This window comes from Mustelus asterias, chromosome 7 (genome assembly GCF_964213995.1).
Source record: "Mustelus asterias chromosome 7, sMusAst1.hap1.1, whole genome shotgun sequence".
Lineage (NCBI taxonomy): Eukaryota > Metazoa > Chordata > Chondrichthyes > Carcharhiniformes > Triakidae > Mustelus > Mustelus asterias.
The window spans coordinates 48,729,931-48,742,574 of record NC_135807.1 but is presented as its reverse complement, the minus strand read 5'-3'; the positions used below and the strand labels follow the sequence as shown (position 1 = coordinate 48,742,574).

Below are 12,644 nucleotides of genomic sequence, written 5' to 3'. Positions count from 1 at the left end.
TGTGTGAGCTGGCTAAATAAGTGTAGAACCCGCTAGGTATAAATAGCTCAAGGCACGCTAAAGAGGTGGTGATTTTCCAGACTGTGAACTGAGGTTTTATTGGTTTGTCAGTTGAAAAGGAACTCGGGAATGATTCTCCAAGAGGACTGTTGTGACCCAATTCAAGAAAGGGTTGTAGAAACACGCATTGCAAGTGATAATTTTACCCCTAAAACTTGGGAGTGGGAGCTGCTGCCAGATAAGACTCCTGACCTAGCCTGCATGAATAAAGAACAGCATATTGTGGAACTGTGTGGCAGTGTAGTGCCACATGGGAGGGGAGAAATATTGGTGGTTGTGGTACTAAAAGAGATGGCGGGAGAAATAGCAAATGCATTAGTGGTAATTTACCAAAAATCGCTGGACTCTGGGGTGGTTCCCGCAGATTGGAAAACAGCAAATGTGACGCCACTGTTTAAAAAAGGAGTTAGACAAAAGGCAGATAACTATAGGCCGGTTAGCTTAACTTTTGTAGTAGGGAAAATGCTCTATTCTGTCATCAAGAAAGAAATAGCGAGACATCTGGATATAAATTGTCCCATTGATAAGATGCAGCATGGGTTCATGAAGGGCAGGTCATATTTGACTAATTTGGTGGAATTCTTTGAGAACATTGGTGTATCTGGATTTCCAGAAGGTATTTGACAAGGTGCTGCATAAGATAAGGTGCATGGTGTTACGGGTAATGTATTAGCATGGATAGAGGATTGGTTAACTAACAGAAAGCAAAGAGTGGGGGTAAATGGGTGTTTTTCTGGTTGGCGATCAGTTACTAGTGGTGTGTCTCAGGGATCAGTGATGGGACTGCAATTGTTTACGATTTACATAGATGATTTGGAGTTGGGGACCAAGTGTAGTGGGTTAAAATTCGCAGATGACACTAAGATGAGTGGCAGAGGACGCTGAAAGTCTGCAAAGGGATGTAGATAATCTAAGTAAGTGGGCGAGGGTCTGGCAGGTGGAGTACAATGTTGGTAAATGTGAGGTCATCCATTTTGGGAGGAATAACAGCAAAATGGACTATTATTTAAATGGTTAAAAATTGCAGCATGCTGCTGTGCAGAGGGACCTGGGTGTCCTTGTGCAAGAATCACAAGGTATTGGTTTGCAGGTGCAGCAGGTAATTAAGAAGGCAAATGGAATTTTGTCCTTCATTGCTCGAGGGATGGAGTTTAAAAACAGCGAGGTTATGTTGCAGCTTTATAAGGTGCTGGTGAGGTCACACCTGGAGTACTGTGTACAGTTTTGGTCTCCTTACTTGAGAAAGGAAATACTGGCACTGGAGAGGGTGCAGAGGAGATTCACTAGGTTGATTCCGGAGTTGAGGAGAGACTGAGTAGACTGGGGCTATACTCATTGGAATTCAGAAGAATGAGGGGATATCTTTTGGAAACATATAGATTATGAAGGGAATAGATAAGATAGAAGCAGGGAAGTTGTTTCCACTGGCGGGTGAAACTAGAACTCAAAATAAGGGGGAGCAGATTTAGGACTGAGTTGAGGAGAAACATCTTCACACAAAGGGTTGTGAATCTGTGGAATTCCCTGCCCAGTGAAGCAGTGGAGGCTACCTCTTTGAATGTTTTTAAGGCAAGGATAGATAAATTTTTGAACAGTAAAGGAATTAAGAGTTATGGTGAGCGGGCGGGTAGGTGGAGCTGAGTCCACAAAAAGATCAGCCATGCTCTTATTGAATGGGGGAGCAGGCTTGAGGGGCCAGATGGCCTGCAGAATAATTCCTTGAGTGAACAAACAATAAGCATTTCACTGCTTATGAATGTCAATGGAAATCAATGGGTTGAGGTATGTAATTTTTTTCAGATGTGTGGCAACGCATCCATGCAATAACAAGTTCATCACAATGGTGCTTTTATTTTTCTTCTTTTCAGTTGTGGAAGCATATTTTCTAATTTATTTTACTGATCTGCTTTCCACTATTAAATCCTCCCTTCTTTACTTCCTTCTTTGTGGAAGATATGAGTATTTTAATCAAATTTTGCTGTCCCACAGTTCTCCAGTCCTTACATAAGAACTGCTTCTAGTTCTGATGTAAGGATATATCTTTGTTAGGTTGACTTTTAAAGTGAAATTGCTATTTTTATTTGAAGTATTGCCTGTTAATTCATGTTTAGTTTAGATTGGTTCTGACTCATGTTAAAGTAAAATTTACAAGAACTCTTGTTGGTAATTTCTTCTTTTGGGTTGTTTGGTAAATTTGGTTATTTTGGTTTATGATTTCCCCCACATGGATTGTTAAAAAAATGCATTCCTGTAATTGGCAGGAAGATAGTTATTTTTGTTAGAAAATAGCAGCAGTGCTTTACAATTGCATTTAGTCTTATCTCGTTTTATTTCCCCCAATTTTCACTGCAAGTGCTTGTGATTCAATATAAGATGAGTTAGCGGCTAATACAGAGTTTTCTCGCTCAAATTTGTTGCCTACTGGAGCCTTCCAAAGGTGTCAACTTCCTTTCTATCCATGCTTAAATAATTGGCTCATCTGTCAGTTTTCTTAATGCTGCGCACATTAGAATGTAGAAAATCCTGAACTTAACACATGAAAATGTTTCATGTGTCTAAAAAGGTAAAAATATAGAAATTGATGACCTTGCATCGCGTATTGATTTGAAAATTGAGCGTCCTATGTCAAATAATTGTTGGGCGCGTAATTAAAATAAAATGCTAGGACTGTTTGGCTGTGAAAATTGGCCCTATAAGTTAAAGGAAGGGAAAATGTAATGTTTCAGTGAAATGCAACTTGGCTTCATCTACTACATGTTGTTTTGTTCTGTTTATCTTGTAGGGCAGCAGATGGCAGATTGTGTGACTAAGGTTGAACTGAGTGTCTGCTGTGAGAACTTACTGGATAAAGATGTTACTTCCAAATCAGATCCGCTGTGTGCGCTGCTTATGAATGTCAGTGGAAATCAATGGGTTGAGGTATGTAATTTTTGTCAGATGTATGCAATGCATCCATGCAATAACAAGTTCATCACTTTTATTTTTCTTCTATTCAGTTGAGGAAGCATATTTTCTCATTTATTTTACTGATCTGCCTTCCACTATTAAATCCTCCCTTTACTTACTTCTTTGTGGAAGATATGAGTATTTTAATTAAATTTTGCTGTCCCACAGTTCTCTCGGCTGGTTAGTCTCCAGTGGGGGTCTGCTTATGTAATGGACACTACTAACAAGGTCCTTCAATTTTATTTTGGTAATCAATATTTTTTAAACTGAACTTGAACGTTACTTACTTTCATGTGATATAGAAATCGATAGTAAAACTCTGCAGGGGTTCTGACAGTTATAATTCTGACAGTAATGACTTGAATGGTGCTGTAAAACAGTATGCATAAACTGCTTCACATAATTCCTTCATAATTTGGGTTTACGAGAAGTGGACCACTAATTTTTTTTGTAACCTGTCTTCGGAGCTGCACATGCATCTTTTGTGGCAGTGAGACCCATAATGCCAGTTTGAGTGTTATTTTTCATTGGCATTTTTGTTGACTTGTGGCCCTGGTTTATCAGCATATAAATAGTGCTTTTCAACCCATCTGAGTCTGGAAAGAAAATAGAGGGGAAACTAAATCAGAAACACTTTTATAGTTCAACAAGATTTTTACTTAGATTTTTGTGAATGTTGCCACAGTAAGCAATCTCACAACACCAGGTTAAAGTCCAACAGGTTTATTTGGAATCACAAGCTTTCATAGCGTTGCTCCTTCCTCAGGTGAGTCAAGGAGTGAAGGAGCAGCGCTCCGAAAGCTCGTGATTCCAAACAAACCTGTTGGACTTTAACCTGGTGTTGTGAGACTTCTTACTGTGCCCACCCCAGTCCAATGCCGGCATCTCCACATCATGGCTTTGTGAATGTTACAATACACTGTTGGCATAGTCTGTGCCTGTTCCATTTTATTTTAATGGTTTTGATATTAGCAATTGAGAACTGCAGAATAATTCCTTTAAGTGAACAAACAATTGCTGTAGTTTTTTTGGGTTTTCCTATAGGGGTGTAGATTTCACATTTTAGAGACGTGAGCACCTCATACAAAAGATGTTAAAGCCATGTTGTAGATTTGTCAGGATAATCTCAGGGATGGGAATCTTTTTGAGGAAGGACATGAAGCTATTTCCAGTAGCGCAGAAAAGGCTAAGATGACATTTTGTGGAGGTTTTTAACATTATTGAGGGCTTTGAGAAGATGAATAGGGAAATATTACTTCTCTCCCTTTTTGTTGGATAATCATCAATTTAAAATGGCCACGAAGAGAGTGGTTAGATGAATTTCTTTTGCTCAGGAATTGGAGCACAAGATACCTTACCACAAGGACTGTTTGAGGCAGAGACCGTTGAAGCTTTTAAGGGGAAATTGGGGAAAAATACAAAGCAGTGGGATTAATTTTGGAATTCTCTAGCAAAAGACTGATACAAACACGATGGGCCAAATGGCTGCCTTTCCTGCTGTAAACATGTAATGTCAACATTTCCGTTTTAGACAAGGTGTGTCAGCATTAAGGGCTCTTGCCTTCCTTGGATCCTTTATACTTTAGAGTACTTTAGATCAGAATAATTACCCCACCAGACCGTAGCTCTGTATAGGTATCATGTTGTTGTTTACTTTTCTAGTGGTCTAATTAAATACTTCACATAAATAGGCCAGTTTCAAATCTGTAGTTGGTGTCTGAAGACATTTGAAACAGTGATTACAGAAGAATGTAAATAGAGCTGGGCGGTTTTGCTTTGCAGCCAGTTAACAATACATTTGGCTTTAGAACATTATTGGCATAAACTCTACTTGTTGATTCTTTCACTCCCGTAATTTTAATTAGGGGATTTTATTCTTTGTAGATTGCTCGCACGGAGAGAGTTAATAACTGTCTCTCTCCAAAGTTTGCAAAGAAGTTTCTGATAGATTACTGCTTCGAGCAGATTCAGAAACTGAAGTTTGGAATTTACGATATTGACAATACAACCATTGATCTGAGTGATGATGACTTCCTGGGCGAGCTTGAATGCACTCTGGGACAGGTAAATGTGAATAAAAGTTTTTATTGTTCATTGTTGCCGCTGAATAATACTTTGGGGATTTAATTTTAACAATGCCGAATTAGATAAATAATTTGCAAGCCTTGGGTTACCTCTCTGCTATGATCAGAAATACATTTGTTTCATGAGAAGAAAGAAGGTTTGACTAACCTTGAAGGGAACTAACCCCTTTTTAAATAAACAATAGGCACAATTTTGGCCTAGATTTTGAGAGGAAATTCAGTGGAGGCTTTAAAGTTACGAAGGATTTTGCGAAGATGAATCGGGAACAATTACTTCTCTCTTTTGTCGGAGAGTGCTCACCACTGATCTCAAGGGACGCTGCCCACATCTGTGGTACACCCTCCCCTTTCTTGACAGCAATTTCAATCTGGTGCCAAGTTGAGGGGATTTCTAAGAGTGCAATAGCAGTGTTGTCAGCAAGGGAGTTAAATGCCCTGGATGATTTCACATTTAGTTTAAATTTTAAGACATTGACATAAGTGATTACGGGTTAAGATAAAAACTAAATATTCTAAACAAACCTTTGAAGAAAATAAGAAAAACGTACATGGAGTTTCTTTGCATTATAATAAAAGTTGACTTTCCACAAGTGTAAACTTAGTTCTTTATTTAGTTTAGTTTGTTTATTGGTGTCACAAGTAGGTTTACATTAACACTGCAATGAAGTTACTGTGAAAACCCCCCAGTCACCACACTCCAGCGCCTATCCGGGTACACTGAGGGAGAATTTAGAACGGCCAATGCACCTAACTAGCACATCTTTTGGACTGTGGGAGGAAACTGGAGCAGGTGGAGGAAACCCACAAAGACATGGGGAGAACATGCAGACTCTGCACAGTCAGTGACCCAAGCTGGGAATTAAACCCAGGTAGCTGGTGGCTTTGAGGCAGCAGAGCTAGCCACTGTGCTGCGCCTGGTACTACAGAACTTGAGTGCTGAAAAGAAAATGAATGCTGTTGAAGCTTCTTGCACTCATCAGCACAGCTACACAAGTTAAACCAACATTAAAGGGAACAATAATTTAGACAGCTGATTGGTTGATAAATGATCTCTGATTAGTATGGATGGAGAATGGAGCAGAGGACAATCAACTGTTAACTAACAAGCTTTTGTTTCGAATTCAAACCAGGCAGATCGCCTATGATTAGTCAAGGCATTGCCATGGGGAATGAACCAGGGAAGGCTGTTCTCCAAGCTTGCCTTGCACAATATCTTGACCAACCTTAACTTCAAGTATTTGCCTTATAAATTCCTACATCTACATTTATAATGGAAAATGCCTGGGCAAACCTGTCAAATTGGAACTACTGCTTCCTGTTTGTAATAGAACTGTAGTGTTTCCAGTAGTGGCGTAACAAAGTCACAGCACAAGGACTTTACATAGACAGTTTTCACTATAAATTATGGACATGGGGACTGTATTGAAATAAACAAGCTTGGTGCATGTAGAAATAAAATTTTTAATATCGGTATTAAAATTCTGTTTTAATATTTCATTAACTTTGAATACAAAACTTTTGATGAATAATACATTGTGCAGTAGCAGTCTAATAGCTAAAGCCAGCTAACTATTTCTAACTTGCTAGTCCGATCTCTTACTTTACAATGGATTTTGTAATTAAAAGCATAATAATCTCTGTCTCTTGTCAATTATGTTTTTGTTTCCTGTTGCTTGTTTGTTTGATACCATTTACTTTTGTGTGCATTCTGCTTTCGTCCCAATAATGCCATTCATGAATAAGTGGCATTGGAGTTGAGGTAGCATACTGCTCTTCAGATTATGCCATTAAATAATGCACAGCAACCTATCGATATGTCTAGGTATAAGCGTGAAGGGAGATTAGTATTTCTACTCACCGATTTATATATTTTGCCTGTGATTGTTGCTTCTATTGGAAACTGAGCACCTATAATTGGGTTGTTTTGACAGATTGTCTCCAGCAGAAGACTGACTAGACCTCTTGTTCTGAAAAATAGAAGACCAGCTGGAAAAGGAACTATCACGGTATAGACTTGAAATATTTTTTTATTTACGTGTTAGGTGTACACTGTGGTGAATGCAGCCAGAAAGTAGTTTTAATATTGCGTCAACAACATTGGAAAAAAGACATAGTTGATCGTACAAACATATTTGTCTTAAATGTTTTTTGTTATTTTTCTTTCTTCTCTCTGCTAAAAGGAGGTGACTATGCTGGATTCCTCTGATACATTGCCCAGATAGTCATACTGTGCTTGTGGTTAGACTCTGCGTGTCTACAGCATGACATGCATGCTTCAGAAGTGTGGGAGGTGTGGTTCATTTTATATGCATAGGGAATTTTAACAAGTTTCCTCCTCCTGACTGAGCAGGAGAGAGGACATTGCGACGCAACTAAAATGGCTGCAAGTTTTTTAAAGGGCTAGAAATATTAGATTTTGGGGGACACGTAAGCTGAACTAGCAGGGGAAGCAATGGAAGATACTTCTACTGTGGTTGGAGCCTCCAGATTCCTGCATGTTTCAATTGATGTACTTTTGGCTGAGATAAAAGCAAGGAAAGACCAATGGCTCAACATTCAAACGAAGTCACCAAGACGGTCATTATAGAGGGAGAAGGCTCAGTACAACCCCACCCCATCCAGAACCATGTATTGAATAAAAAAGATTGAATGACCTCCATGAGTTGAGCCATGGTAATTGGAGGCATGGATACCTGCGACCACCTTGAAACCATGTTTGAAGCATGAAAGGCAAGTCTTCTTCTATCCTAAACTTGGAAAGATTATCATCAGAAAATCTGGATGGAGACACCATTAGGCGAAGTTAAATGTAATGGCAGGGAGACAGCTTTGTTACTCTCTCCTCTTAGCTAAGGAAAAGGTGGCTCATGATCAGAGTCAACAAGTAGCCATGGGGAAAGAACCCCAAGAGCACTGACTAATCATGAGGACAAGACTCTGCAGTTACTTGGCGACGCAACGGAGAAGACCATAGGAAATGAGGCAAGCTGCCACTCTCAGACTGGTAATGAGAATGATTTTCAGTTCAGTGAGTGGTTGCAGTGTTCTACTTTCCAGGTAAGCGGTTTCAAAAGTAGGATCTCCATTCATTGCTTGTAACCATTGTTTTTTTTCATGATGAGCATTTACCATCCTCAAACCTATTTCCATTAATATCTTTTGGAATATTCTCACCAAATCTGTGAATCAGAGTTGGAAGAGCAGCCGTGCACCACCAGCTCTTCTGAAGGGACTCTTTCTCACCTTCACCCTCATGGCACTTCATGTACTCAAACACCAGCTCAGATACACCCAGAGTGGAGATAGTACCTCCGATCATTATGAACAATCACAGTAATCCACCAAGCATCAGTGAGTCAGATGATGGAGAGTGGAAGACAAGGAGGTATCAGGGTCTGACTGATGAGATGAGCCTAGCAGCCTAGATTTTGGGCGCTTGGTCTTCACGTGAACCAGGAGCACAGAGCTTGTGAAGGAAGTGGACTGTTACCATGAATGCGCTAGAGGTAGTAGTTAACATGGAGTAGTCCACAACCCACGATTTGCATTTGTAATACAGTAAAAGAAGTTTGTGAAGCCATGGAATGTAATGCAATTCAGGTAGGATCTGTTGTGCAGGTAAAGGAGGAGGACTGTGCTGCCAAGATGGCAGTGGTTACTACTTCCATTGATTTCTTGTGAAACATCTTTTGCAATATCCTAGTTTAGGGATTGCAAGACTTGATTTGGATCTCATTGAATCATTTAATTCCCACAGTGCAGAAGGAGACCATTTGGCCTATCGAGCCTGCACCGACAACAATCCCACCCAGGCCTTTCCTCACAACCCCACGCATTTCCCCTGCTAATCCCCCTGACACTAAGGGACAACTTAGCATCACTAATCCACCTAACCCACACACCTTTGGGGTATGGGAGGAAACCGGAGCATTCGGAGGAAACCCACGCGGAGAACGTGCAAACCCCACACAGATAGTAACTTGCGGCTGGAATTGAACCCGAGTCCCTGGCACTGTGAGACAGCGGTGCTAACCGCTGTGAGGCAGCAGTACTAACCACAGTGCCACCATGCCGCTCTATTCTGTTGGATTTATTCTTTCAATGATAATGAGCTGAAACAAAATGTTGGCTACACCTGGTAGATTGTCAAGTTTGCTATCTGAAGATGTCACTGGTTTTCTGGATATTAAATCAGCAAATCCTGTCTTACAGTCCAAATTGAGTCTTATTCATGACCCTAGATGTATGCTAAGAATGATAATTATTGTAAAAAGTTATGAATTTAGTGACAGTGCCGACATTCACAGAGGCATGATCAAAAAAGGTTATTGTTTTTCCCCAACACTGCATCATCAGGTGATGGAGGATCTGTTGTTTATTTGTGCTCACGGTCCTCTCCCTCATCTGGGAGCTTTTGTGAATGGCATGATTGCACAACATTCATTCAGCCATTGGGAACCCCATCTGGTGGCATGAACCTATCAAGGTAACTGTGAAAGGATTTATGATTATGTTTTGTGTTGTCACTGGACTGATTGCAAGGGTTGGATTGAATGCTAGGAATATCTCTCTTTTCCAAACAACCAACCCAAAGCAGTAATCTGGCTCAATGATGCAAATCAAATTGATTTTCCAGAGTACAAATGAATCATGGCAGTTTCCTGGGATACCACATGTTTGTGTGCAAAATTATGTGATTGGTAGCACATAATGTTGATGGGGCTCTTGTATAAGTTTTCATGACGTTATCAGTAGCACAATGTACACGGGGGACTATTGCTATTCTATGAAGTTAATTGCTTGTGTTCTTTGCTAGGGTCTATTTAAGAGGCCTGCCTGATAGAGAACATCTTGTAGCCACCTTAATACACTAATGCACAGTAGATAGATGTGAGTTAAGTCATCCAAATCTGCCTGGAAGGGCTTGGTGAAAAAAGTCAGTGGTGTGGGTTACAGAACAGTCACTAACATTACTGTTCCCCTCATTCATTTGGGCAGTAAGTCTCCATCCAGCAACTGGCATTACTTGTTGGTTGCCTTGAGATAAATTGGTGTTCTAATATTAGCTCTGTGAAAAGTCAGCTTATGACCTCCAAATTTAGCGTACCTTCTGGAGTGAGTGGAAATAAGTCAGATGTTGACTTCTTTCATGATCCTTTCCTCACCATGCTCCCATCCTCTACTCCCATGTTTTTGTCATTTCTTCTCTTAACGTGGGAAACATGGGTGTTTCCCATGGGAGAAATCCACTGTTTTTCCTAAAATTCAATGAAATTTTTGTTGTACTTGCTCATCTTCTGAAGTATTGTCTGGTGAACCAGCATACTGTGACTGCAGTATGCACTGTCTTCAAGATGCACTGCAGCAAATCGCAGGGCTTCATTGACAGTATCTCTTGAACCTGAAACCTCCATCATTCAGAAGGACAAAGTCAGCAGGCGCACCTCCTAATTTCCCTTCCAAGTGACACAGCGTCCTGATTTGAACTTGTATCACTGTTCCTTCATTGTTGCCGGGTAGAACTATCTCCCTAACAGCACTGTAGCAGTACCTCCACCAGCACTAGCTTCTCAGGGCAACTAGGGATGGGTAATAAATGCTGGCCTGTCCAGTAATGCCTGTATCACAGAGTCACAGAATTGTTATGGTGCAGACGGAGGCCATTTGACCAATCTTATCTGTACCGTCTCTCCAAACGAGCATCATGATTAGGCCACATTTGGAGTACTGCGTTCAGTTCTGGTCGCCGCACTACCAGAAGGACTTGGAGGCGTTAGAGAGAGTGCAGAGAAGGTTTACTAGGATGTTGCCTGGTATGGAGGGTCTTAGCTATGAGGAGAGATTGGGTAAACTGGGGTTGTTCTCCCTGGAAAAATGGAGAATGAGGGGAGATCTAATAGAGGTATACAAAATTATGAAGGGGATAGATAGGGTGAACGGTGGGAAGCTTTTTCCTAGATCAGAAGTGACGAACACGAGGGGTCACGGGCTCAAGGTGAGAGGGGCGAAGTATAACTCAGATATTAGAGGGATGTTTTTTACACAGAGGGTGATGGGGGCCTGGAATGCGCTGCCAAGTAGGGTGGTGGAGGCAGGCACGCTGACATCGTTTAAGACTTACCTGGATAGTCACATGAGCAGCCTGGGAATGGAGGGATACAAACGATTGGTCTAGTTGGACCAAGGAGCAGCACAGGCTTGGAGGGCCGAAGGGCCTGTTTCCTGTGCTGTACTGTTCTTTGGTGCCATTCCCCTGCCTTTTCCCTGTACCTCCTACCTTGTGATATATTAAACATGCTGCATTTATGCCCTGGATCCTCTGGGGAGCTGGAAGAAATTTTATACACTAATAAAAGAAGTTAAATAACTTGAATACAAAGTTTCTCTGTCATATGAATAAATTTGCTGTGTTCTTATAGAAATTTGAAGTATTGGAGATTAACAATAGTGCTGTACAATAGCAACCTGATTTATGTAGTCCTTGTAATGTGCAAATGTCCCAAGGCATGTTAGAATAGTAGTAAGATGACTGGTTGCCAGCCAGATTGGATGATTAAGAACGGCAATGGATAGAATGTGGTTTAAAGTTCAGCTCTAATAAACAAGACAATGAAAATGTTGGTGGCGAGGGAGGGATGAATCAGTGGTACAGAAATGCATCTTCACTACTGAGATCATCTCAACTCTGCTCACCTGTCTTTGTACGGGAAGTGTTCAGAACAGTGGACCCTACAAGCACATAAATTGGTTGTTTTTGAAATTAAAGATTGATGAATAGGTCTTTTGGATAACCTGTTAAAAATTTAATACATTAGAATAACTGACAAAATGCAAATCTTTAATGGTTGGTATTAATTAGTTGTAACTTTGAATTGAGTGATATAGATCCTAGCAACTAGGAGGAAGAATTAAAAGGTGAAGAATCAGGAAGGAAAATTGTGGCCTAGAAACTCAGTCATGTAGAACCTTCTTTCAGGTGCGCTGTGGACACCCAAGGCCTCAGAACAGTGGGCTCGAAGCATGCGTGCACTTCTGGCCAGATGTGCACCTCCCACCATATTGGATAAAGATAAATAAAGCGTTGCATACCCATTACAACAAAAACACAAAATGCTAGAAAATCTCAACAGGTCTGACAGCATCTGTAGAGAGAGAACATTTTGAGTCTGGACAACCCTCCGTCAGTACCATAACCAAGCCTGAAGCAGGTGTTAAGCCCTTTGCACAAGAAAATTAAGGGGTCTGCACTGTAACATTGGTTTGCCCCGAAATACTTGGCAGAATGAGTGCTGTAAACCCAGCAACAAAGGTGATTAGTAACAACTGAATGTGGAACCAGGAGAAGCAGCAGTTCTTCTTCGCACTCCACATTAAAGGACCCACAACATGGCCATTTTACCTCTGTACACCCTAGGCCCAGAGATCCCAAACCTCTGTCACTCCCAGCCTCTTCTGGCCTACAATATATTGCTTTGTTTCTGACCAGTTCCATGCACCCACTTATCTGGGGGTCTCTATTGTGTTACCGGTAGTGTATTTTTTTACCTGTACGTC

The 12,644-nt window shown here is 40.8% G+C and overlaps 1 protein-coding gene across 3 annotated transcripts in view; it reads left to right on the top strand.

The window, feature by feature from the left end:
* LOC144495698 (copine-3-like) overlaps positions 1-12,644 on the top strand; it is a 54,688-nt gene that overhangs the window by 17,497 nt on the left and 24,547 nt on the right. For all 3 annotated transcript variants that reach the window (XM_078216029.1, XM_078216028.1, XM_078216030.1), the window contains exons 2-4: positions 2,843-2,979; positions 4,891-5,070; positions 7,022-7,096. In XM_078216029.1, the coding sequence (XP_078072155.1) occupies positions 2,843-2,979; positions 4,891-5,070; positions 7,022-7,096 (392 nt within the window). The remainder of the gene's footprint in view (positions 1-2,842; positions 2,980-4,890; positions 5,071-7,021; positions 7,097-12,644) is intronic.